General features: G+C 41.3%; 1 protein-coding gene across 1 annotated transcript; it reads right to left on the bottom strand.

Moving 5' to 3' along the window:
• Window positions 1-871: 871 nt before the first annotated feature.
• ptpn9a (protein tyrosine phosphatase non-receptor type 9a) lies at window positions 872-25,833 on the bottom strand (the record flags this gene model as incomplete). Its single annotated transcript, XM_083893501.1, has 13 exons — window positions 25,410-25,833; window positions 14,875-15,018; window positions 11,214-11,303; window positions 8,640-8,764; window positions 7,733-7,838; window positions 6,716-6,826; window positions 5,497-5,813; window positions 4,062-4,149; window positions 3,664-3,733; window positions 3,453-3,531; window positions 3,211-3,361; window positions 2,284-2,491; window positions 872-1,062 (listed from the first exon to the last, which is right to left on the bottom strand). The coding sequence occupies exons 1-13, from the start codon at window positions 25,440-25,442 to the stop codon at window positions 872-874; spliced, it is 1,713 nt and encodes a 570-aa protein (XP_083749627.1). The 5' UTR covers window positions 25,443-25,833.
• Between the last annotated feature and the right edge of the window lie 1,826 nt (window positions 25,834-27,659).

Below are 27,659 nucleotides of genomic sequence, written 5' to 3'. Positions count from 1 at the left end.
GAATGACAGATGCAGAACGAGTTCGTACCATCCACGAGACCATCTGCTAAAAATCCCCCCTGCAGCAAAGGCAACGTTGACTGGAGACAGGAAGAACTCTCCTACTGTAGCTTTTTAAAAGTAGATGTTGAGTATTTAATTTATGGATCATTGAAATAGTCTCATGATTTGCATCCTCTGCACTAAACTAAAACCCACAAATAATATCATGGATCGGCCATGACTTTATTTGTGTACAAAAAGCACTTATGTAGACGGGAAATTGAGCAACAAAAACTTTCTACAGCAGTTGTGACACATGGCCATGTTGACTTTAACTGATTTCTTGTTCTGCAGTCATAAAAACATCAGCGGAGCTTTAAATGATGTGGGATAACGGGAGAATTGTTGACTTTTTAAAATTTATTTTGGGGTGTACTACACCTTTGCAAAAAAGGTCCATAAACAATACTTAAAAGAGTGGGATATATATATAAACATAAGGCTAATGAGCATTACCTCGATCATTTCACCCAGTGTCCCTGACCACAGGCCAAACATCGGCACTGGAGCAGTGTGTGTGTGTGTTCACTCTGCCACATAATTTTTTTTTCTGAGAAACGTTCAGCAAAAACAAAATGTCACATCGTCGGCGGACAGAATGTTATCACAGTGAAACATCACAATTTCAGCAGTAGAGCGTTTTTATCATGTCTTGGTCTGGCCAGTGAAGAATGGCTTGAGTTTCATATGACAGCTTCTTTCCTGGAGTCACTAATTGGTCACATAAGACGGCGTGGGGGGGGGTTAACAGGTTGACCACAGAAAGCGCGGGGGCTCACGGGTTGGTTTTGGAAGTCGTGGGGGAGCGGGGAGGGGGCTGGGCTGCAGCTCACTGATTGGCTGGGAGCAGACCCTGTCTCTGGGCGTGCTCCAAGATGGCATTGTAGCAGAAGTAGTACTGGTCTGGGGTTTGAATGCTGAAGGCTCGCTGTGTTCGCATGCGTCGCACGGTCTGGCACACATTAAGTGAGCCTACGTCCTGTAGCTGGGACAGACAGATGTCCAGGGCACAGAAGGTACCTGCCAACAACAGGTTGTTGTTTTGTTGTTAAAAACAGATTGACACATCATTGACAACATATTAAGACTGATCAGTGTAAAATTATAATAATAATCTAACCTTCATGGAGGTTATATCTGAAGTTTTACTGAACTACTGGAGGATGTTGTTGAACTAATGCCGCTTTTCCACTACATGGTCCCGGCACAACTTGACTCGGCACACGGTTTGGTCGGTTTTCCATTACTATAGTACCTCCTCAATGTGGGCGGAGTCATCACTGCACGGCTGCATGAAACTGCCGTGACTTTATTTTATACAGCAGCAGTTGTTTTCGATGTACTGACTCATTTAAATCAGTTTATGAAAAAGATCTGTTCAGTACTTCCTGCATGACCGGAGCACCGACTCCGTCTGACACAGTCTCTGGACTGAAATACAGAGGCAGGGGGTTGTGATCGCAGAACTTCAGCAGTGCTGTCGCTAAATACAAATACAAATATTGAGATTTTAGACGTTTCCTTGCTTAATGCAAATTCTTTTTAACTTATCTACAGTTCGGCATTGTTCGGTCTGATTCTTGTGTCGAATGTCCCACCACTCCATTATCAGTGGCCGTCTGATGATGTCATGCATACTATCGGCTCAGTTCGTTTGGAACCTCGCTAGAGCAGGCGTTAAAAAAGTACCAGGTACTATAGCTAATGGAAAAGCAAAAAAAATAAAAAAAATGTGCAGAGGCGTGTTGTGCCCAGGACCATGTAGTGGAAAAGCGGCATTAATGATGTGACTGTCATAACAATTATACCTTTATTTATATAACACTTTTCAACACAGGTTGCAATTCACTTGAGAAATAATTAAAAAAGACCAACTATTAAATAAAATAAAATTATAAAATATTCAGTCAACAAAAGGTGAGTTTTTAAAAGCAACTTAAAAGAAGACAATCTTTTTTTCCTGATCTCCACTGACAGGCCATTCCCCAACTGTGGGCTCAAAATCGAGAACCTTTGTTTTTAAGGTTTAAGGCTCAAAGAGCTTTGGGTCAGATATGTACTGTATTCTGGAGCTAACCTGCTATAAGCCTTAACATGTATAGATTCAAAAAATAGAGCAGTGATGTGAAGTTAAAGTCAATATAATATGTTCCCTCCTGTTCGAACTAGTGATGATTCTGGCTGTAACGTTTAGAACTAAGTGTTGCTCGACACTGTTGCCTGTTCAATCTCAGGACTCACCTGTTCTTCCAATCCCTGCACTGCAGTGGACCACCATCGGGGGTCCCAGCAGGTGGCCCGTCCACTGAGGTCCCAGAGCCTTCACCATTTTCCTCTGTTGTTTCTTCACGGCTCCCAGGAAGTCGATGAGAGTCACAGCTGAGGTGGGGACGCCATAATCCGGCCAGCTGAGGTACTGGAAGTGACTCACGTGTCTCTGTTCACACGTCTGAACGGAATCAAAGAAAGGACATGGGTTTTGGTTTACGAACTCAGCATTAAAATGAATAATATGATAAGGAAATAAAAGTTAGGGATGACACCAAGAGTTGGATTATACATACTGAATTTGAATTTAGCTTAAAAGGTCCAGTGAGTAAAATGTAAGTGAAATTATTTTAGGTTGGTTCTTTATTTTTTCCCAAGAATACAATAACCTGGTCCACCTGGTATTTTGGACCACCATGTTGTTGTTACAGTAGCCCACCAAGGACAAAACTTAACATCTTATGAGTCATGAGTTATTTCTGTGTGTTTTGTTATTTTCAGATTCATAAATAAATATTTCATTGTGAACTATATCTCATTTAGTTCAAACTAAAGACTTTTATTTTGAAATTCTATGAAACGGCATCACAAATTTCATTTTTGCAATATCACGATGGAATATCGTGATGTCATCTTAACTTAACATCTCCCGCCCCTTGATTTTTCACAAGAATATTTACTACTAATATTTACTCTCCGAGTGCTTTTCTAGTTTAATCTGTACACAGGCTTTCATTATTTTGATTAAACAGTTTGGGTAGGAGAAGAACCTGACCCAGAAAGAGAGATGAATGGGTACTTAGAGATGTAGTTGTATTATTTCTTGAGCATTTTTGAGCCATTAAAATAGAGGATGCACTTTCCAGTCTTCAGGATCTGCATTTGCTTCACGGCTTTTACCTCAGTGTTGTGCAGTTCAAGGGTTGTGTGGTTGTAGTGGGTGTGGTGGTCCACCCTTTGGTTCACCACTGCCATGTGGCCGTACACCTCTTGTCCCCCTTCATCCAGTGGCCAGTACTGTCCACATTTCCTCCGGCTGCCCTCGTCTGTCCTGCAGAGACACACGATGGACATGTGGTGAAATAAAGACAAACCATTTGGGGGAAAAACTGGTAGTCTTCATAAAAATCTGCTGAAATTACCTGGTTGTCATGACAATAATTAGCACATTTTGCTCCCAGGTCATTCTCCAGAAATCCCCATAGGTCTTTTCCAGTGGTCCTACACAGTACAACAGGAGAGAATTAGCTTTATTAAATCCAGTGAGTCAATGTAGTGGTGCCCGTCTACTCGATTGTGTAGCCTAAAGAATTACACCTGGATGAATACATTCATTAAAAACATTTGCTGTACCTTGAGTACCAACGTATGCATTCTTCTGTTTGTAGCCATCCATGAAGCTTGCATTGATGTAGTCTGATCTCTGAGGGAATAATAACAAAGTGTTATCCTGAGAATTGAAGGAACTGCAATTTGAAGAAAAGTCTTAGGAAGATAGTTTGGCTCCGCTGCCTTCGTGCAGCTGCAGAAGTATTAATTTACTTTTTAAGCACATGCAACGGAATCCAGAAGTACTTTGTTTATACCTTTTGCTCAGACTGCCAGAATTCTCTCTGGCACGAGTCCAGCGTGGCTGCCTGTCAAAACTTTGCATATTTTTCGGCAGCCGAGTGATCATGAATGCAACTACTCTTTTTTTTTTTCCTTTTCTATGAATGATACTCGCAGTGTGAGAAACAAGAAGCACTGACCTCGTTTCGTCTGGGTTTCAAACGAACTCTTGTTTGATCGAGGCACAGCACGTCTCCGTAGCGATTCCTTTCCTGATTGCAGGCTGCTCTGTATACAACAAATAACACAAACACAAAAAAATGATGAACCTAAGTTTGCACGTTTTCTCTCTCTTCATGTGTGCGTGGGTACAAATACATGCAGAGTTTGGAATTAGGCAAATTGGACACTCTGAATTGTGAGTAAGAGTGGATGTTTGTTTGTCTTTATGTGGCCCTGTGATGGACTGGAGACCTGTCCAGGGTGTACCAGTAGGGGTGGGGGAAAATTGATTCACATAGGAATCGCGATTCTAATCATCCACGATTCTGAATCGATTCATAAACTTCAAAAATCAATTTTTGGGAAAAAAATAAAAAATAAAGTTTCTATTTTGAAAAACCACACAAAACACCAGTTTGTGTGATTTGTGTGCAGTTTATTTTTGTAACTTCTGGGAGAAAAAGGCAGCTAGCCTAAGCTTTTATTTATGCAAGTTAATTTTTTGTGCCATAAGTAAGTTTGTATTTGTTTTGAATGAATAGATGTTAACTTTTCTCTTAAGTTTGCCTTTGTGTGATCACATTATTGTATACAAACTGTATTATTTTGATGCCATAATTTGCCTTAACACACTATGCATTGTATAAATTTTTGAATTGAGAATGGATTTTGAATCGAACCGGGAGCCACTCAAAGATTCACATCCCTATGTACCAGTGCTAATTCTAATTTTATTGACCTTCGCCAAGGAGGTATATGAGTTTTCACCGGAGTTTGTTAGCAACGTAACTCGAAAAGTCACAGATGGATTTGGATGAAATATTTAGGAAATTTCCGCAATAGCACCAGGAACAAGCGATTACATTTTGGGTGTGATCCGTGGTGGTGGGGGCGGAGGGTGGCTTGAGCTGCCTTTTCTAGTTGATTCTAATTTTATTGGTTTTCCTTAATATTTTATTGTGTATTTTACTCCTGCTAAGTTATTGGGTGTTGTTTATTCTAAGCACTTTGAATAACTTGCAGACATTGTAAAGTGCTATATAAATAAACATTAATGGATGTTAACGTTGTCAGGAAAAGCACACTGAAAATACATACAATAGTCAATTCATGTGAAGATGGTAACCATTAGAGAGTGAAGAGATAAATTGGAAACATAAAATAAGTCATTACAAAAATTCCTTAAATATAGACAAGCTTATATTTAAAATCATCTAAACACACTGCTCCCGTCATTTAAATGTTTAATGTGCCAATGAAAGCGCTAAAGTCAAAGCAGTATTTCTGTAGTCTGAAACATCCTTTCTAAATAAAATGGCTGCTTTTGTTGACAAGGGAATTAAGAAATCTCATTATTTCCTTTTTGAAATTAAGGTCAATACAGACTGCAGTATGTGCATGCCATGAACTCACTGTGCACAGTGGAAGGTTCCAGGTGGCAGCTCTTTGCGGAGCTCATCATACTCCTGATGGATGCCCGAGCGCTGAAGCCTGCCCAGGTGCGTCAGCAGCTCCTGCGGGCGCATGGACTCGGGCCCGGGGATGTGAATGGACGTGTCCTCCAAAGGAATGGCCACCAGCTCATCCACGGGGTCTACTCTGCCATTCTGGCCCGCCAGCAGCTGCTGGTTCCAGCTGTACGCGTCCAGAGGCAGCAGACCACCAAGGTGCTGGGGGAGGCAGTCTCTGGGGAGGTGCTGACGCAGCTCTGCCATTTTTACCATCTGGACCTGAGGTTAGAAGAAAAACAGCAGGGTTTCTCTCAGGACTCAGTGAAGATACAGTTAACCCAGTGCCACATGTGCGCCCTCCTTATAAGGTCATCCTGGTGTTTATAGATCACATGTTCAGGCTTTTAAAAATGTGTGTTTTTTCTTATTATGCGTTGTTGAGTCAAAGCTATGATTCATTCTATATCGCATCGTTAATAGTGACATAAAGTAGTGATAATTGTGCCGAAGTCACAAAATTAGACTGTTTTTCTTTTGTTTTTGTTCATAAAAAAGAGCCAAGTGAACTTTAAACTGTGTATTTCCAAATTTCCAAAGGTTCCAAAGGTTACTAAAGAATCCAGCTTCACTTTAGAAATGAAAATGCAATGGGAAGTCAATGAAACTGAGGAATCAAACTCATATTTCATAGCTAACCGTGGAACAAAAGAGACATTTTTTTTTACAAATCACATTCTTCAGAGAAAGTAATGTGACGGAGATCCCAGCAATTCATGCTGTCACACGCACAGGACGTACTGTATGAGGAAGCATGAGTGGGTTTACTGGCTTTGACAGAACCTTGCAACTATTAGGGGGTGAGTGAGTCATCTTCTAACTGGAAGGTTGTGGGTTTGATTCCTGGCTACACTTAGTCTAGATGCCAGTGTGTCCTTGGGGAAAAGACTTCACCGTTTACGTTGCTTCTGACGGATGTGAATGTGCAGAGTGTGAATTTAAGATGACAAAGATGCACTGTACCAATGTTTAATGAAAAGGGGATGAACGGCGAAAACTGTGTTGTGAAGCAGAATTGAGTGGTCATTAAAGACTTGATAAATGATATATAAATACCATTTGTTCCTGTGTGTCAACTGAAGAACCGACGTGTGAAATCAAAGCAAAAGCGCTCGTTCATTTACCCTCTCCCTGAGTTTCTCTTTGAGCAGCAGACTGAGCAGATTGTAGGGCACTCGAAACCAAACAGGAGCCCCCACAATCAACACTTTCTTCAGCCTGGCAGGGAACGCCCCCTAGTGGAGAAAAACAGCACAACAAAAAAACATTCATTCAACAGTATTGATTTTATTTTTTTATTTTTTAGACCCTAATATGTAAAGACTTGTATAATCACCTCAGCTCTCTATTGTGGTCTGCATTTAAAATAAAAACATTCCTCCTGAGGACATATCACCGACTCCAGTCAATGCTGAGATCAATAATGTGGGCACGTGATACCGTGCATGCCTCTGCTGCTCAGTGTGGTCACATAAGTGTTTGAGGTCGACTTCAGATGACATAATAGGAGACCCTTAAAGCGTAAAAACCACTTACATATAGACAAACATGGCAGGTAACTGCCACATTAAGCACCGCTCGAGTAGTAACAACACGGCCATAATGAATGGATTAATCTCATCTCATCAATTTCGCCCTCTCTGGACGGCCACAAAAAATCCAACCATGACACAGTGGAGCTATGTATTAACATCTGTATAAAACCTCATTTTAATCAACATGTAAAAGCTACTGCACGTGCAAGCAGGGCCTTTGCATCATATACTGTACATGTAGACAAATATTTCTTGTGCTTATACACTACCGTTCAAGATGTGCTAACATAATTGCACAAGGGTTTTGAAGGGTTTTTCAAATCATCCAATAGCCTTCTAACGCGATTAGCAAACACAATGTACCATTAGAAAACTGGAGAGATGGTTGCTGGAAATGGGCCTCTATACACACCTCTATGTACATATTCCATTAAAAACCAGACGTTTGCGGCTAGAATAGTCGTTTACCACATTAACAATGTATATAGTGTATTTCTGATTCATTTAATGTTATATTAATTGCAGAAAAAGTGCATTTCCTTCAAAAATAAGGACATTTCTAAGTGACCCCAAACCTTTGAAAGGTAGTGCATATGCAAGTCTGACCTTGAGTAAGTTGAGGATCTTCTTGCTCAGGTCCAGCTCGAAATTTGTGTAGTTGGAGCCGGCCATGTCGTAGATGAAAACCAAGCCATTCCTCTGGGTCTCAAAGCTACAGAAACAACCCAAAAAAAAGGAGGGGTTACAATTCATTATAGCACTATTAATACGTCTATAATACTTTTAACTTGGAAATGTATCTAACTGCAAGTAAATGTCACCATGAATAAATGAATTGTTGTATTTATTAAAGGTTTGAGGTAAAATGAACCTAAAAAAAAGCCATCTCAGACTCTCTTCTCATTTGCTCTAGGTAAGTCATCTCTGATGTCCACACAAACCCAGGTGAATTTCCACAGTATTGTCACTGAGCGAGCGTCCATACTGGAGTCACGCTGGTGTGGTTTGGCAACATTTCTGAGCCATTAAAGACTGAGAAGGACAGAAAAAAAAAGCTTCAGAATTCTCCTAACACTGGAGAGAGAAAAGGCCTTAAGTGTTAAAGACACCAGCCACCGAGCACATGGTCTGCTCCACATTCCTTTTCTCGTGGGGGGAAAGAAAACGCCTGGAGGACCATTACGGCTCAAATCATCCGTCACGAGTGACTCGTGACCAAAAATGCATATTTATATAACGTATTAATCAGTATATGCGAGTTTGGCATGCGTGGACAAGCTTTTCTCTTTGACCGATTGTCAATAATTCACTGTGTTTAGAGAGCGTGCCAGGAGGACAGGCTTATTTCACCACCTTTATAATAACAACACTGACATTTTTTTTGTAAATGTATTGCGTTTGATTCAAAAAAAAAAAAAAAGTTATTCACACATTTCAGCCCAGGATGACAGAGAGCGGGTCACACGTACAGGTTAAATGCAGATGAAAAGTGGATTATATTCAGGCTATTCACCTTTCCACGGCCCGATCCAGGAGGTAGAAGAGGGCCTGAAGCACCACGTGGTTACCCGTCTTGTTGGGGTGGTGAAGTTTAGCCGTATACAAGGCAATGGAGGCTCCTGAAGGGTCCCGCACGCTCTGAAATGACACACAATACGGAGAAATTATATGAGCTGCGAGTTCATTTCACTCCCAAACCTCACATCTCTTTAATTATTCTTCACTCTCTAAGGTTATTCAGACAGGATGTCTGGAAATGTTGGGTCCGAACGCTCTTCGAGGTTTTTGTTGTGTTCCCATATGACGAACACAGCGCTGACATTGTCTGGGTGAGACGTGTGCACAACAGCAGGAAGCCCTCTGGAAGATCAAGGTGAGGGAGTGGTCGCCTGGGTCGGAGCATGAAGGAAGCAGGACACTCACCCCGTTCTCCAACCCACTGTGGATTATCCAGAATTTCTCCTGCTGAGTTCTCATGCTCTCACTTGGACATAATCCAGAGATTATTCTCCAGAGACATTTGCGCTCACATATTCAGCCTCTATTTGGAAACACTTTATGTCCACTTTTTTTTTTCCTTAAATGAAAACAACTCGTACAAGTGGAATTATTTAGACTTTCCTCAGAAATCATGTGGTACTTTTAGCCACTTAGTGGAGATTACTGGGCCCTGTTTTTTTTTTTTTTTTATAAATGCAACAGTGCCAAATGGAAGCTGCATGCAGAAATGAAGGATGAACAATGACCACAGGGGGGCACTTAAGTTCATATGCTGGTTACTGGCACACAGCCAAAGGGGGCTGTCAACAATTCAAGCAGGAGGAACAATTCTCTGATGCTGCATGTATTCTTTCTTCCTGAGAGGGACGCGGCATATTCTTCACGTCAGAGCCGATCCGATCGCTTCAATGGCTGACTGTGTCACAACTAGAGGCTCTTCTTCTTCTTCACTTGGGCGAAGCAGCTGTCCAGAGATAGTGTGGAGCTGTTCTGTGTGAGCAAATGTTTTCTCTAGGATGGAGGTGGGGAGTGGGGGGTGGGGGCTAAAAATACCTCAGACAGGATATGAAGCCCGCTGCTGAGGCTCGGGAACACAGACGTCAGACAAGAGGATATACAGCATCAATGCCACAGTGGCATGTCAATAGGGAAGGAAGAAGGGAAATGCAGGAGAGTGGGAGTGTGTGTGTGCGTGTGTGTGTGTGTGGTTGTTATTTTGGCTGACAAAATACTGCATTTTCTCTGGCACAAGAACACCACTTGTGAGTGAAGTTTAAAAAGGAGATCCTGATTGAGAGAGCAGGCCTCCAGATAAATAATGTAAACCCTCTTGTCGAGTGAAAAGGGAGCTTAATACATTAGCAAGTTGGGATCCAGTGAAGTGCAAGTTATTGACTGACGGATTCTTAAGCCAAACTCCTTTTTAGAGTTAAGAATCTGAACGTGTGTGTCGGTGCCGTCTGAGGTATCCTATTTGTCCTATTTGTTATTTATTGTTGACTCTTTTCAGCTGTGGAATAGTACACGATACGTTTTTGCTAGTGCCGTCAAACGTTAACGCATGTTTACGTGACTCCGGATTGTTAAAACGAGTCCCTAAAGTAACGCAACTTTAAAAACAGAGGCACACACACGCAGTACACAGGTACGCTGGTTATTTGTGGGCGCTGCTCTATTCATTTAATAAACAGACCGCTTCAGTTAGACTGTAGCATGCTAACGGCGCTAAAAGGAGCTAACGGAGCTAACGGAGCTAACTGGTAAACGGTGCATGTACTCCTGTGTCGCGGCACATAAACATGACGACACGCGTGTCTTTTTTCCGGTCAGTCGTCATGGAAACGTGTCATGCGTTAACCTTTTGCACAGCAATAGTTTTTGCTCATTTTAAAACATTACCATTAGAGATACATGATGTTGGACTTTTTGCCAATATCCAATATCCCGATATAGCGGGGGTGCTTGGGCCGATAACTGATACCGATATATATATATATGACATAAAAGCAGATGTGATTATAGAATATGTTTATTGTGCAAAACAAATAAGCATGAAAAATACCTGTAGGGGGCGCTAGGCATAGAAGTAAAGGCGGGAGCAGCTTTTTCAGCCTACTATTTTAGTCATTAGACATATTCGCCGATGTCCGACTATCAATTTTAAAGCCAATATCTGCACATACCGATATTGTGCCGATAATATTGTGCATCCCCTACATATAATAATTATTATTATTGTATGTACTGTATGTCTCTGGGCATCTGAATACAAGTTTAACTGTAAAACCGTATGTTCATGTATCTGCAGTATGCGTTTATGTAAAACTTAAAGGGGGGGAATTGTGGGTGTGGGAGGGAACATCGCATCTTATGTCTGCTTTATTTACGCCGACATTTAGTCGAATACATTATTTCTCATTATTTACAGTTCATTCCAAACTGTATACCAGGTTGTTTTGTAATGTATTTTTCAGTTAAGACCACCCTCTCCAAGGGTTTACACCAATCAAAAGGATGTTAATCACATTCTATACAACAACACAGACTTGATGTAAGGGACAACAACACACGGGACAAGGACACTTACCAACACAGTAAACTTTCCACTGAGCAACTCTGAGCGCAGCGGCTCCTCGTGAGGCTGAAGTCTGACGATTCCTTCTTTGAGACGCGTTTCCTGGAGAGAGAACAGATCACAGCATGTTTAGCTGATGTTACTGTAACAGGCCGTCACTTTTTGGTTGTGAATTCTTCTCGGCGAACAATAGAGCATTAACATGCCTGACTTTCCTGTGGAGAGAATCCCTCTCTGTTAAGTTTCCAGTCCCTTTTTTTCCCCTCCCCCGGGGAGTCTGTGTGGGAGTTTCTTGAACTCGCTGTGAGGCCAGGCTTAAGAGTTGTCGTTTCCTTCTACAGTTTTATTTACTGGTTTTCTTATCGTTTTAAACAGTCGACTTAAAGTGAACGATTGATTTGTGTATTATCCGTTATAATGTCAGTCTTACCGTTGTGATGTGGTCCTGACCAGTGGCACTGAGCTGTCATGTGACTGTTAAATGCAACTAAATTGAAAACATGATCATTTGGAGCCAAGTTATACATAACTCTAACATGAAAAGCCTATTAAATGATTACTTTTTACTTCATTTTCAAGGAGGCCATGACATTACATTTATATAAGACTTAAAGGTGCCATATGTAAGAATGTGGCCAAAAACGGTTACTACATTCAAATTAAAAATACGGAGGTCTTTAAGGTTTCGTTTTTTGACGTAACTGGCAACCCGTGGTTGCTCGGCAGCTGAGACTCTACTGCTGCAATGATTGGTAGACGGCATTAGGTGGCGCCACAAGCCAAAACATGATTTCAAAACATAAACTGCATGATTTGCAGTCTGCAAAATATTTTTTTTAATGCAAATATGCTGGTTGTGCTGTTGTTGTTGGTGAGTTCAGTTTGTTATATGAACATTATTCCTGAGTCTCTGTGACATATTAGGAGGATTTTATGGCCAGTTTCTTTAGATTTATTACATAATGAACCTTTAAACTGTATTATAACGGAACAAAGTTTATAAACCAGCAACCTATGGGTCATAAAACCAAATCAAACATCTGTGCTTGTACTGTACTGTTTATATATTTTTTGATCGTCTCAACTAGCTTTTTGGCACATAAAATGGTCTCATTTTGAATAGAAAAAGAAAGCAGTGAGGTTTAATCATGTGACATTGTAGGAACAACGACAAAGTCAATTATCTACACACAAACATGGTAGATGTTAGAACACGAACACACCTCAAGTATTTCACTAGAAAAATCTCTTTTTTTCGGCGACAAATGACTCGTCCCCAGTCTCCGTCCTGCTGCTGACACAGCTTTAAACTGTGTTAAATGAACTGTGGCATGACTGCGTAGTTTTAATCTTTCTCAAAGTCACGTTCACAAGGCCTCTGTAAATTAGCTGTGTTCATGCAGGCCAACACATTCCCTGCAGAAACATGAGCCCACCTTGGTGGCTGGAAACATCTTTCCCCAAAAAAAGGTAGGTGGTAAAAAGTCCTGCCCTGTGTCTTCATGCTATTCAGGTCATTAGAGCTGGGAACTTTCCGTTTTTCTGCAGTGGACTAATAACTGGTGCAGATCTGAGCAGATAAATCCAATTTGTGTGTGTTCACATTTGGCCAGAATGAAATTTATAGCAGTATAGACCATTTAGGGCCAAAAATGAGGCTCCTCCAGTGTCTGGTAGTCATTACGTGGCTTAGAGGAGAAGGTCTAACTTATGTTATTATCTCGATGCTATTTTCGGATGATGAAGTAAACGGGACCTGCAGTCTGATCCACGGGCCCTGCACTGCCAAGGAGGTTTCATCCTGATAATCAGTTTCCTGTTCGATGGCGGTAATTTCATCAAGGTCACCGATGAATATTCACTATAGTCATTTTAAACACTACATTTCATTATTTTCTGGCCCAGTGAGTGGTAACACTCTACTTTTGTACGTATGGCACACTATTAGAGGAGCTCTCGGTCAGTATTTAGCAAGTTTCTGAAGATATATATTCACGTGTATATATTTGTACAGAATATATACATATACATATATATACACACATATACATACATATATATATATATATATACACATATATATATACACATTTATATATATATATATACATAAACATATATATATATATACACACACACATATATATATATATACACACACATATACACATATTTATATATATATACATATACATATACATATATATATACACACACATATACAGATATACTACTCCAATGTGGTGTTTCACACGTGCCACACATGGGTCTGTTTCTATGGTTCCCCTCATGGAGGTGGTTAGGACCAAAGCAAACAAACAGGAAACAAAAAAAGGGAAACAGGCGTGCTCATTAGAGATTCTCTATGTAGTTGTTTCTTAAACTACAGAGAGATTCAGTGTGTGCCGCTGGGATTAAATAACATTTAATGTCATTTATAGTGTTGTTTAATAAACTTGGAACAACCACTTTTTTCCCCTCTGACAGCAACACTTTGTCGTGAGCTTTAAGCTTTGTGGAAAGCCTAAATACATCTGCACACTTTTACCTCTTGAAAAATATCCCCTCACTGTTTAATTAAAGCGTGTCGAGTCGGTGTGTGTGCAAGTTAGGGTTAGGGTCTCTGGCTTGGCACGGCCTTCTGAAACTGTCTACCTCACAGTCAGTCTGCAGGTCTGTGCTGTTTAGCTTCTAATGTTTGTGCGCTGTGACATGTTTAAATGTTCTGATCTCATGCACCTGGTCTGACCGAACAGATTTTACACTCTTGTGTATATGTCCATCAGTACTTCTGTACTTAGTGATGTCCCCCAGATTTCTTTAAAATATCTTTATGTTTTATATTATCTGTCAAATATTGTCACTCGTTTCTGTCCATATGACTTTGTTGTTGTGTCAAAATGTCCAAGTAGTGATAATGGCTGATATTATTAGTGTACACAATAAGCTGGAAAAAGTTGGAAACGCGGAGAAAACTGTTCCAGTGCAGGTACGGGACCTTTCAGTTACGGTGGGATGTTTAAAACAGATGTTTCTAAATTTAGATGACTAAAACCTGAGTTATGTTCTCACTGAAACAAGCTTGAAATGAGTCATGTATCTAAAACAATGTCTTCACATGGTGATATTTGTCTTTTCGAACACAAGCATGGAACATTGTTGTTGTTTTTTTAATAGCTTTGTCTACCATTTCACATTTCACTTTAGGACCTTGAGTTTTAACCAAGTAATAGAAATGGCAAAGGTCTTAAATCCCAGTGCTTAAGAGTTCGACCACACTGTGCCAGTAGAGTCATGAGGAGTATTTAATATTTAAAGTCTGAATCCAACGCTTTGACGTTCTGTGGAGCCATCATTGACTTTTTGTGTTTTAATTGGGGCTGAAACAATTACTGGATTATTTGGTGTGACTAAAACATTTTGGTTTGTGGACAAATTTGAGAACATTGTCATTTCCAGGTTTGGCATTTTCCGACATTTTATGGACCAAACAATTACTCGACTAATCGTAAAAATAATTGCAGCCCTAGTTTTAATAAATACAAATATGTTGAATTTGGGAGCTGCTGCCACCCCATGGATCCACCCATGTAAACAGTATATATTTCAAAAATTAGATGTCACACAGTGTTTCAATGGTGGTAGGAAAATGATTCTATCCGTCTCTCCTTACCCTGTAGCTGTGGAATAGCTCGATGGCTCGGAGGACGTCGAATTTGCGAGCCATGAGGAACTTGACGGCCAGCTCTCTGGACAGCGGTGACACTCCATGCTGACTAGTCCACTTGTTGATTTCCTCCAGAAACTGCCTGGTAGCCTGAAACAGACACACATGCGGTCACAAACTCCTCGAATCGAAGGGCCAAACAGGAAGGAAGTGAAACCCGGGGCTTTAAAACTTGATACATCCTCAAGGGAAGTGTCACCTACAGCCTCACAGAGTGTTTGACACCACTCTGACAGGCCTTGCAACACACAGACACAGAGTTAAACTCGGGTTCACCAGTCGTGGTGACCACAGCTGTGTTGGTGAAAGATTGGTCACTTAATGGGACAGACTTAAAAAAAAAGAGTGCATTCATGTAAACAAAAGAATGGAGGTGAATTTTGTGCCAAGAGCACAAGAAAAGATGGAATCCTGCTGAACTGGTGTTTATGACTGGAGGAGTGCAGTAATGACAGGGTGACACGCTCAGACTTTTAATAGTGCTTGGCAAAAAAGCCAGTCATACGTGTATTTGTCCAAGGCAACACCGTGAGGTTTAATGAAAGGATGTTTTTGATTTGATATCCAAACCTGATTTCCTGTCCCTCTTGGCAACGGGACAATATGATTAAACGTCCATCAAACTGTGAGATTACAAAGCTGGTCGATGCTTATTTGTTTATTGCAAAATACGAACGCAACCACAGGAGAGAACCACAAGAGAGGAAGTTAGGCATCAATTAAGAAATTAGACACATGATTGAGTTGAGTTTTATGGACATCTGATGAGCTGATTTAGAAAATTTTAAAACGGGAGGTTTTCAGAGCTCTTAGTTTGAAAATAGCTGCTGAGAACATCGCACCCAGGTTTTTGTGACAAAGTGCAGACACATTTATCCTTATTATGATCAGTAGTGGGCCCACGGTTGGTGGTTAGCGCTCGCGCCTTTGCAGCAAGAATACCTGGGTTCCCGGGTTCAAGCCCAGGTTGGAACAAGGTTTCATGGTTTGCATGTTCTCCCTCTGTGTGCGTGGGTTTTCTCCAGGTTCTCCGGGTTCCTCCCACAGTCCAAAAACATGTAATATGGGGATTAGGTAAATTGGTCACTCTAAATTGACCATAGGTGTGAGAGTAGGTGTATGTGTCCCTGCAATGGACTGGCAAACTGTCCAGGGTGTACCCCACCTATCGCCCTATGTCAGCTGAGACAGGCACAGCACCCCCGGGACCCTCCGGTGGAGGATAAAGCGGTAGATAATGGATGGATGGATGATCAGTAGTTTAAAGTGGCAGCCCATGCCCAAGTGGGAAGGATAATTGGAGGGTTGCCAGTTTAAATCCCAACAGATCAAGGTTCCTTAATTTCGAAATTGTCCAAAGCCACATCCTAGTGCCGGTCCCAAGCCCGGATAAATGTGAATCACTGAAAAAATGTAGGTAATCTGCTGTAGTGACCCAGACAGAGGGAGAACCTGAAAGAAAAATCAAAATGTGTGTTGTTTTTTTAACTCTCCAGTAAAGTGATTAAAAAAATGCTGCACTACCATTAAGGCCTTGCAGCCATCTTACAAATAACTTATGCATTTAGCCGGCAGTCTCTCAGGAGCTTCCTGTCCTCCCCTCTGCTCTTATTATACACTCTCTCAGGCCAACACCCCTACCGCCCTCTGGCCCCGCAGAGCGAGCGAGTCAGCAGCACCCAGTGAATCGTCAAAAAGGCGACACAGGAGGCAATGAAAGCTCACACTTTAAACACAGGGTTCCGCTCTTCTGGTCAGGCACAGCAGCAGAAGCAGCAGCGGTGGTGGTGGTGGTGGTGGTGGTGGGGGAGGACATGCATAGGAGACAGGAAGTCAAGTTCTGGGAGTCGGCGGCTCTTCAGGAATACAAAACGATCACTGACGAATGAGCGGCGAGCCTGAAGACAGGATGCCACTGTCTCTCCACAGGAAAGCCAGTGCTTTTACAGACAGGTGTGTGTGTGTGTGTGTTCTGCTCTGTTAAGATGCCTTAACATGCAAGGGATGGGGCTGACTGCATCTGACAGGACTGAGGTCGCTTCATGTCCCCGATTCCCATGGGGAAGTATGTGAAGGGGCCGTTTTTTTAAGAGGTAATAGATCTCTAAAGATTGATAGCAAATTACCCAAATACTGGCATAAAAGACAAGATATTCATACAAGAAGTGACACATAAACTATGAAGAACACGCACAAGGGATAGTTCAAGCGTTGTTATTAGTCAGCTTCTATAGACGACGACTGTTTTTCTGTAAAAACACATAGCTTCTGCTCCAGATATGCTTAACGCCCACACTACCCCCAGTGTTTTAGAGCCACAAAATGGAGCGATTTAAAAAAAAAAAAAACGCTGCTGGCTCCAGGGCTGCATTTCAATCAGGATGGGTGAAAATGGTCTGTATTGATAACCACTCAAAGCTCTTTTGCACCACAACATTTCCATTCACTTATTTCCGCACACATTAATACAGCTCATCTATGAGCAGCATTTTTTTTTCTTTCTTTTTTACAAATCTATCATAGCTATTTACTCGATGTTGGTACAGCAATCAGACTTTCTTGCACAGGGATCGAACCCTCAACCTTTTGGTTAAAAGCCAAATCGCTCCACCACGCTCTACACAGCCTTTAGAAATAATGATATCTGCATTTGTGACCCCACAATCAACTGAAACACACACTTTCAGTTCTCATTTCTCATTAGTAGAAAGTGAACAACTGCAGAGGATAATTAACTTCCTGTGTATCTGCATGGTCAGTCATCATTATTATTACTATGGACATGGATTACTTTCAAATTGGAGTCTCACAAAAGCAACAGCCATTTTTGTTGTTGTTTTTTTAATAAAATCAGCATTGTGAATTTAACCTTACATGAAACCAACTACACGCTATGTGCCGTTCAGTGCAGAAAACAGCTGGGACAGATGGGAACAAGCTCATTGGAAAATGTGTCTTCCAGCAGGGACATCAGGAAAAAAACAAAACAACAATTCAGCCACTTACAAGACTCACTTCATAAACATCTACTTTTCCCACCTCATCTCACTCTCTCATGTAATCTGCACTAGAATCCATGGATAAATTCATGTTTTTGTTTTTTTGTTTTTTTAAGCTTGCAGGATATGGGAGCTGCTGGTTTACTGCTACCACTCTGGTTTAGTTTGTCACTCAAGTCATAAAATAACCCTGTTTTAATCTACTGACGAGGCCGTAAACTGTACGCCAAACACCGACTACGCCCAAGAACCTCATACAACCCCACATATTGACATGTGACAACATTTCATTTCACTCTCCCTATATCTATACAATGATACAATGGAAGTTGACCTTTGACCCTTTGGGAGCAGCATGTGTGAAAAAAAAAAAACAAGCCGATTGGAGCGTTCCGTTAAAAAGCGATGGAGCCGGTCTCTGTGTGTCCCCCCACATAAGCCATTTGTGGAACTAATGTGGCATCAGTTGACTGTGAACACCAGACATGGAGGAAAAGATCAAAGAAGCCATTGACATCTCGTCTCCCAAAGAACCTTTTCAAAAAAGAAAAGAAAAAACCAACAACATAGACATAGGTCATGATCTCCATACAGCCAGCTCTTGTCACACGACTGACGCTCAACTCTGGGGTCACATGATAAAAGCTGAACCAGCTGCATCCTCTGAAAGACGCTTCAAACGGGGGAGCGAATTCCACTTTGTCGGATTTGTTGATTTAATTCAACATTAAATGTGATTCACAAAACATTTTGTATTTGGAAAAAAATAAAAAATGCTTGCGTGAAAACAGATTAGTGTCATTTGTCCCGTGGAAATCGTAGCAACCTAGCAATTGTAGCAACCACACGTCTTTATTCTCCTCTTTTCTATCCATATAGCCTATTTATTCTTGTACTATAACATTGTTTTAATTGTCTTTAAATTGTTTTTTTTTTTATGTGTTAATTTAACTGTTTAAAAGGAGTTGTAATTTCGTTGTATGCAATACAATGACAATAAAGGCTATTCTTATTCTTATTCTTATTCTTATTCTAAAGCCCAATTTATACTCCTGTGTATAGTGCTCTACGTAGAATACGGAGACCCCTCTACTTCACCGGAGAGCCTCTCCGTCGTCTCCGGCTGCATGAAATCTTTTTTATGTGTCCGTCACTCCGTCAAGGGACAACGTAGACTGCAAGGGCTGCGATTGGTCCTCAGGACAGGACTAGATATAGCTTCTCTGTGCCGGCCAATGTGCGCACCGAGCGTCCACAGAGGCGGAGCTGATCACCGCTGCCAAACTATAAATACGTCATATCTTAATACACACACCACATGTTTAGACTCTAAATGGCTAATTTCTCGCCTCAAATGATCTTAAAACTGCGTTCCGGGACACGGAAAATATTTATTTCAGGTGAGAAACGGCCACTGTTTCAATGTTATTCCACTGCAACAACAACAACAACAGTCTTTCCCTCTCGGACGGCATTCCTCACTGTAGCCAGAAGCACAATAACCTTGCGTAGCGACCCCTACTGATCGGGCGGGATATTGCAGCGCGTATCCGTCACCACGAAGGAGAACTACGAAGGCTCGAGGGGTCTCTGTGGTTACGCAGTCGGAGAAGTATAATGTGGCCGTAAAAGGGATGATGACCCGTAATGATAGGATTGTCTTTAAAATTCAACTTTCATGAACGTGTTCAACCAGGAAAAAGAGAACTCCACAGAGCTACGATTCGTCTCAGTAGAAAATGACTCGCAGAGAAAAACAAACGGATAAATAAAAGACTGCTGAAACGTCACAAAGAACACTGCCGTTAAAACATAAACACCAACCATCCATCGTAACTCTAATTTTGGCCATCTGCTCTTTGTTGTTGCACTGTGACCGGTTAATGCCTCAGTGTTGGCCAAAGACAACTTCCTGTCAGATTGCTGTCAGGTACGCTCAGGTTTCCCAGCTTTCTATGCTCTGGCAGCTGCTCTTTCTTTCTTTCTTTCTTAGCCTTTTGAAAAGGGAGCCTGCCAGCTCAAAAGCAGTGACCCTCGGTTCCTGGAGAAGCCTGCTCTTGTTTGGTTTTTCTGCACTCGGGCCCACATCCGCCAAAAGTGGAATTTGAGGACGGACCCATTTGTTTTCATGATAGCACACTGGACTGCAGTGGAAGACGCGCTCCAGAGGAGAGATTTATTCAGTTCCTGGAGGATGCATAAATATTTACTTGACCTGTTCCACTTCTGATACGACAGGAGATGTTTTTCTAATCAAAACTTCTCGATTATTCATTGAAACACTTAATTCTGGTTTAAAACGCTTGACATGAAATGTAAACAGAGGTGCGTGCAAGTACAGAATCAGTCTGGATCAGGTCAGAAGTCTTATTTTTCGCCCCCATCTTCACTGCTCTAGTTATTATTCACTGATTAGATCCTCCGTGTTCAGAATCTCTTATGCAGGAAACTAATGGACGATGATGGCTGAAACTGAAAGTCAGGTTACGGGCACACAGCTCCATTTTCATTTAAAAATGCACAAATTCTGGCATTTCTCAGAGAGGAAATCTCACTTCCTTATTGGTTTTCGTCGACCACAACTTGATCTAAATAAGTCAATTAAATGGACCGTGAACATTTACTTTCAGTTTTAGGTTCATTAGAAGCTCTCGATGGTTCTTCGGCACAGAAGTTCAAAGTTCCTCTTCCTCTAAACATGCTTTTATCTGTAAATTCCTTTATGCAACAGTTGTATGAATGCAGCCTTAATATTTATACCATCCCACCATGATCTATTTTGGCCTTTTCTGCTACCGCTCATCAAAATACTGCTACACTTGGAGGTCGTTGTAGTCGTGGTTAACTGCTCGAAGCATGACGATAATATGTTAAATTTCATTTAACCCTTTAAGATACGCACCAAGGAAAAATTATTTCTTTGCATTCTTTTATTTTATTTACTTATGATAACAATAATGACAATCAATATATATATATATATATATATATATATATAATTTTTTTTTTTTTATTTGACCCTACAGTATTTTAGATACAGGCCTCTACCAAACGGTTGAGATTCATAATAAACCTGGTTTGCATAATTTATAAAGTACAACATTCAGAACAAGTGACATTAATTTAGCGTTAGTGAGTTCAGCTTGATGCATTTTTCAATGAGATATCGTGACTTAAAGTGTGGTCGACCAAATGGTTGAGTAGTACCTTAAAGGGTTAAAGCTGCAATAGAAAGCTCGGTCTTAAACTTGCAATTATAATATTAGAACTGATTTCACGGTCCTACTCTACAAAGTGATACTTGCTCTATGGGTCCCACTACAGTTGGTAAAATCAAAATAATCTTAATTTGAAGGTCGAAATCCTACATTGTGCTGCTTTAATGATGGCCACTTGGCCACTAGGATGGGGAAAATTGGATTTTCAGCACAAAAGGGAACTACATTATTCTTAATCCGAAACAATAAAAAGAACAGGGTTCACCTGGTATCTACCATGGCTTATGGTGACACAACAGCTGCTCTGAGGAAAAGTACTTACGTATAACAAACAACAACAACCAGCAACAAACTTCGAGAGACTTGTAAATTGCCAGCTGCCAGCGTTGCCAGATCTCGCAAGAGAAACACGCAAACGGGGTCTGTGCTTATACGTTCAGCACAATGACCACAAGAGGGACTTAAACAAACACTAGAAAAACATATGGTATATGACCATTTGCAAATCAATTTTTTACTTTTTATGTTTCTTATCTTCCTTTAAGTTACAGGACTTCAAACCAATGTGTCATAAAATAGAACCAAACTCAGATTTTCCCTCTTTCACTTTATATATCTCTGTCAACAATAACGTGACTTAAACCAGGACTTCACATCAATCAGATTTTCCAAAGTTCCCAACTAGAAAAAAAAAAATCCACCTGTGATTGGCTAGTACCATCAGGACCAGAGCCAATCAGAAGCAGGGTGTGGGTGGGAAAAGCTCTGCAGTCACCTGTGTGTGTGTGTGTGTGTGTGTGTGTGTGTGTGTGTGTGTGTGTGTGTGTGGGAAAGGGAGGGGCGGACTATCCTGCCTTTGAATAACATCAAAAATATTTGCTTGACAAATCGTGGAACTAGGAACAAGCCCAAAGAACTCAAAACTCACAACTACCGATATTTGTTAGCAACTTTACAGAAAACCGAGCCCAAAGTCGCTTATAATAACTCTGCCAGCTGCCTTTTTAACTCCATCATTCGTTGAAAAACGGCCAAAAAACGGTTACTACACTCTAATTCAAAATAAATACAGAGGTCGGTTAGCGCTTCGTTTTCTCCGCCATTGTAGCTCAGATGTAACTGGCAACCCGTGGTTGCTCGGCTGCTGAGACTCTTCTGACTGCAATGATTGGTAGACGGCGGTAGGTGGCGCCACATGCCAAAACATGATTTCAAAACATAAACATGATTTGCAGTCTGCAAATTCTTTTTTAATGCAAATATTGTGTCTGTACTGTTGTTGTTGGTGAGTTCAGTTTGTTATATGGACATTATTCCTGAGTCTCTGTGACATATTAGGACAATTTTATGGCCAGTTGCTTTAGATTTATTCACATAATGCACCTTTAAACTATCTATTATTTACAAACATACATACAGGTGGTCGTATAAACCCTCCTAAATGTCACAGACTGGGCTTTAAACAGTACCTTATATTGCGACAGATCCCTTTTACCCTGCGATGTTTTAAACGTTTTTAATAACGGCTGCACTTCATTAAGATGCTGATGCGGTATTGTACTTACTGGATGACTTTCCCCTTTTTCTTTTTTCTCCCTGCTGTTACTATCGTCACGATCATTTGTTACAAGAAGTGGTCAGTGATGTCTCAGGATTGAGGCTTTGATGCCTTGTATCAACATTCCAGCCAGGGGGAGTCACAGCGTACGATGGGAACAACTGTTAATGTTCCAGCCGAAAGAAATTCTATTGAAGCATGATGGGAAATAGCGGCGGGGAGACTGTCGAGTCATGATGACACCTTGACCCTAGAGATGGAGACATTTGTCCTTATTGTTATTATTATTATTATTATTATTGGTAAGTTTGAGAGGGAATGTCCTTGACATTGTTGGACTTGCTGTTGCTAAGCGCCTGTGCTTCATTTCACTGAGTCCCATTGGGCACAAGTCAATACCAAAACAGGAAGTCAGCAACGTCACTCTCTCCCCATTCCCTACTTTCTCTCACTCCACTGCTTCCTGGGAGTAGACACAACACTCACACACACACACTTTAAAAGCACAAACCAGAATCACACACATGCACACACACACACACACACACTAACTCATAAACTCCCCCTCCTCCCGAGTCTTGTGGAAATGCTTTTAACAGCTGCCTTTAGAACGAAGTTCCACTACACCAGTGTACACTCCCAGGAGAGCCACCCCACCACACACACACACACATGCACGCGCGCGCACACACACACACACACACACACACACACAATCCACCCAAAAAAAACACCCCCCACATAGCTGTACATGTAATGAGGGCGTCCGGTACCCTAGCGGGGGCCCTGGCTCACACAGGAAATGGAGTAGCCAGATAAGGCTTTCTGCTGACCAGATGATGTGAGAAAGTCAGCGGAGAGAAAGAGGATGATTTAAAAAAAAAAAAATCACACATATATATATATATATATATATATATATATGTGTGTGTGTGTGGCCTGATTGTTTTATCACCCACACACACACACACACACACACACAGTGACTCTTGTGAGTGAAATGAACAATGTACAAAAGGACAAACACAGGGTGTTTGCTCTGCTCTTGTTGTATTTCTCACGGTTGGATTTCTCACACGTGAGCGACAAACGCTCTTATTTCACACCAGATTATTAAATACAAGTTGTGCAAAGTGAGCGCAGTCTTAAAACGGCAGCACCAAAAAACAGCTGGAGCGCTCACTTTTTGGTTGAAAGTGTTGACAGATTAAAACGTACTGACCTACTTAGTCACTGACATAAGGTGAAAACACAAAAGTTGTTGTAAAGTTGATTCACATCACATTCAGAGATAAAGATAGGATATCATTGAAGTTTTGTCACATGTTACTTGAAACTATGTCTTTTAAATAATCAGCACCATTTATCCAAGTTTATTTAAGTGCAATTTCTCTACAACTTTAAAGCTCAGTTTAGTATCACATACAAGCAGGATGTGGAACTAACGAAACAAAAAAAGAGGAAAACATGCTAATTTGATTTTTGACGGTTAATTGATTTATCTTTTCACCTCGGGGGCTGCTTGTGATAAACTGACGTTTTTAGACAGCACGGAAAGAAAAACCTACCAAAAAAACCTCAGATCTACCTCAAATCAAATGTGCTTTTCAGAGAGTTTAGAGTCGAGTCTCGTTTTCATCAAAAGAAACTTGTGCTTTCTCTGATCTAAAGCACACCCATACTGCAAAGTTATCCATCCATTCATCCATTATCTACCGCTTTATCCTCCACCAGAGGGTCGCGACAGGGTGCTGTGCCTATCTCAGCTGACGTTGGGCGATATATTATATTATTATATCATATATAAAGCTTACGATGAAATCAATAAAAGGATGATTTTCATCTTCAGTCCTGATCGACTTTTTAATTTGTTTTTCCTGTGTTTCATGTTTTGATATGCGACTTCCTGCATCATTACCTTCAACAAGAAAAAGTAAAGGATAGATTTAGATGAAATTTTACAAGATGTGACTACATTTTCTGTCAGTATGCGGATACAGGATTCAGGATTTCTTTTTTGAAAATGAGTTTGCACTCTCTCCAATAATAATAATAATAATATTTGTGTACATAACTTTTAAGAATCACAAGTTTAGGAAGTGCTCAGACACAGAAACATCAGAACATTCTTTTTCACACAAAAGCAAATTTAAAAAAAAGTAAATAGTTTGGTTATTAGATGGTTAGATTGTTTCATTTTTTAATGACATATTTAACTGAATTTTCTGAATAAGCAAAAAAGTGCAAACTACACATCTTGACCAAAAGCGAAAAAAAAAAAAAAAAAAAAAACCGTAACCGCGATTATCGCGATACGCAATCATTCCGGTAGGGCGATGCAGAGGCTGCTGCTGAGTGACTGAGTGAGTGAGGGCGAGCTCGGCCTGTTTCGCAAGCAGCTCCGGAGCCGCTGGAGAGGAACTGACAGTGATGCAACGTGAGCAATAATGCGCCCGAAATCAATACTACATTTCCGCTCTATACTCCGGGGCTCGTTTCGCAACACACATCATCATCATCATCATCATCATCCACCATTTGCGCACCGCACCGTCGCCAGTGGCTGCGGTGCGCACACGGACACGAACACCTCCAGGTAAGGCCGAGGCTGCTGCTGCTGCTTCTGCAGCCTCAAGCGCACAGAGGGGGGAGAAGGAACGACAACAAAAAAAAAAGAGTGTAAGCACTTAGACTGCTGAGGCCTACCTGCTCCTCGTCTGCTGATAAAGTAGCTGCCATGATTTCCGTCACTTCCACGATCCCTCTTCACCAAAGACGCGTCCTTTTTTTCACAAAGTGGAAGATAGCGGAGACGTGTGTGTGTGTGTTTGTCCCTCGTGTGGAGAGCGAGAGCAGCAGCAGCAGCAGCAGCAGCAGCAGCGGGGGCTTCAGGGTTCGTGTCCCTCTCGCTCAAAGTTTAAGAAGACATCTGAAGAAGGAGCTGCAGGATGAGCTCGACCTCCTTTTTTCTGTCTGTCTTTCTTTTCCCTTTTGTCACTGTTTGACTGCGTAACGCGCAGGCAACAACAACAAAAAAAAATTAGCCAGAGTCTGCCATCCAGAAGTGGAGTGGAAAAAAAAAAAAGAGAGAGGCGATGATGTAAAAGTCAGATTTCAGAAGAGACGAGCGAGAGAGAAGGACAACACTCGAGCGGAGGAACGAGGCTTTGCTTCGGCTTCGATGATCGCTGGGCTCAGACCATGATCTGCCGCTCATCCATCAAGGCTCGCACGGATCATACGGCTGCAGCTGCCCGACGGCTCCTCCATGCCATGAGCTGCTAGTTTGTTGCTTTGAATGTTGCCTTTATGTTGTGAGAGGGAGGTAGCTCTAGTCACACACACACAGAGAGAGAGAGATTGGATGATGATGTTTCTGCGTGTTGCTCTACCCCCTGGTGGTGAGGACCAGGAAATACCAGGAGCTCATCGACCCCCGCCTTCATTCATAAAAATCAGGAAAACAAACAGGGGGAAAAAAAATATATACCATTTTGAGTGTCAGACTGCTTCTGAAACAAAGAAACATCATTTGTATGACATGGCCCTTTGTCTGAATACAGGCTTTGTCAAGCAATACTACCAGACTTGAGTCTAGTAATAAAGACTTGAGTAAAACGACTTGACTCATTGGATATTGACAGTTTTTCAAATATTGAGAGGGGTTAACGTTACAATTTGTTTTTGAAACACATAAAACATTTGAGTGTTTGCTTTTTTGTTGTTGTTGTTGCAGCCTTTGCGTACAAACCTGGCAACCGAGCGACACCAACACCACATATGTGAACTTTCATTAGACTCTTCAAATCCCACAAAGGAAGTCAGTCGGTTGGTTATGATGTTATGTGCTGTTTTTTTTTTTAGCCTAATATTTGAAATACATCTCTGTCGTCGGCCTAATGTCAGTATTTCATTTTAGACAATTCAGTTGTGTGAGATCAAACATTGTATGAGTAACACAGTGTTTCTGTTTCAAAATGGATCATTTCCTGAATTTCAAAAATGCAATAAAATTATTCCTTAAGAGGTTTGCAAATATTTTCAACGGGTCCTTGTTCAGGGTGATGCTGACTTTTATCATAGAACATTTCAAGTCATTCACATTCACAGTCAGTCACATGTGTGACTTACTCCCTTCTCTGGGTTGCTGTCGCCTCAGTCCGTCTTTGACATGAAACAAATCACTTCCTGTGTGTAGCACGGGAACAGCGCCTGCTGTTATTGCATGAAATAAAGCGAGAGGAAATTACTAATAAAGGGAGCAGGCCCTTCCCCAATGTAGCTGATTGCAAGAATAGTGATTTAATTAGTGAAAGTCTCAACTCATGCATCCCCCGGCTCCATTCCACACACTTTACAGGAACTGCATGACATCATAGGAAACAGAAAATACCCAACAGGATGATAAAGTTGCAGTAATATGACCTGCACACAGGTCTAACTATAGGAATATTATCAGCTCCTGATGGCTCTCAGAATGGAGGTCAGTTCAGGTTTAGTCAGGAGTTTCCTGCAAAGGTCAGTGATGCGCGACCGTGACACGTGTGCCTAATGACACTGTAAAAATACAAATGTGAATGAAAACATCTCTCATCTATCAAGACCCCATAATAGGTGGACTGTAGATAACGAGGCGCAAGTCAGCGCAGCTTAAAAAATCTCATAGGGAAAAAACGGAGTGGACAACAATAGACGTCCTGTGAGACCAGCTGACGTTGGGAGTCATTTGTGAACATTTGATTGATAAACTCCTGTCGTTGTCCACTGCGGCGAATCGGCCTCTTAAAGAGATAAAACCTCGGTTCACACCACACGAGGCATTTGGTTTCCGAGAAGATCACATGACTCCGTTTAGTCTAAATGGGTTAATGTCCATACAAAGGCTTCATGGAAATGCCTTCTGTGAACTCTCTCAAAAGAAGACATTTGTACTGATTGGGAAATTGTATGAAGATG

The sequence above is a fragment of the Microchirus variegatus genome, assembly GCF_963457635.1.
Source record: "Microchirus variegatus genome assembly, chromosome: 8".
In the NCBI taxonomy this organism is placed as follows: domain Eukaryota; kingdom Metazoa; phylum Chordata; class Actinopteri; order Pleuronectiformes; family Soleidae; genus Microchirus; species Microchirus variegatus.
The sequence above is the reverse complement of the archived record's forward strand: the minus strand, read 5'-3'. Positions and strand labels throughout refer to the sequence as shown.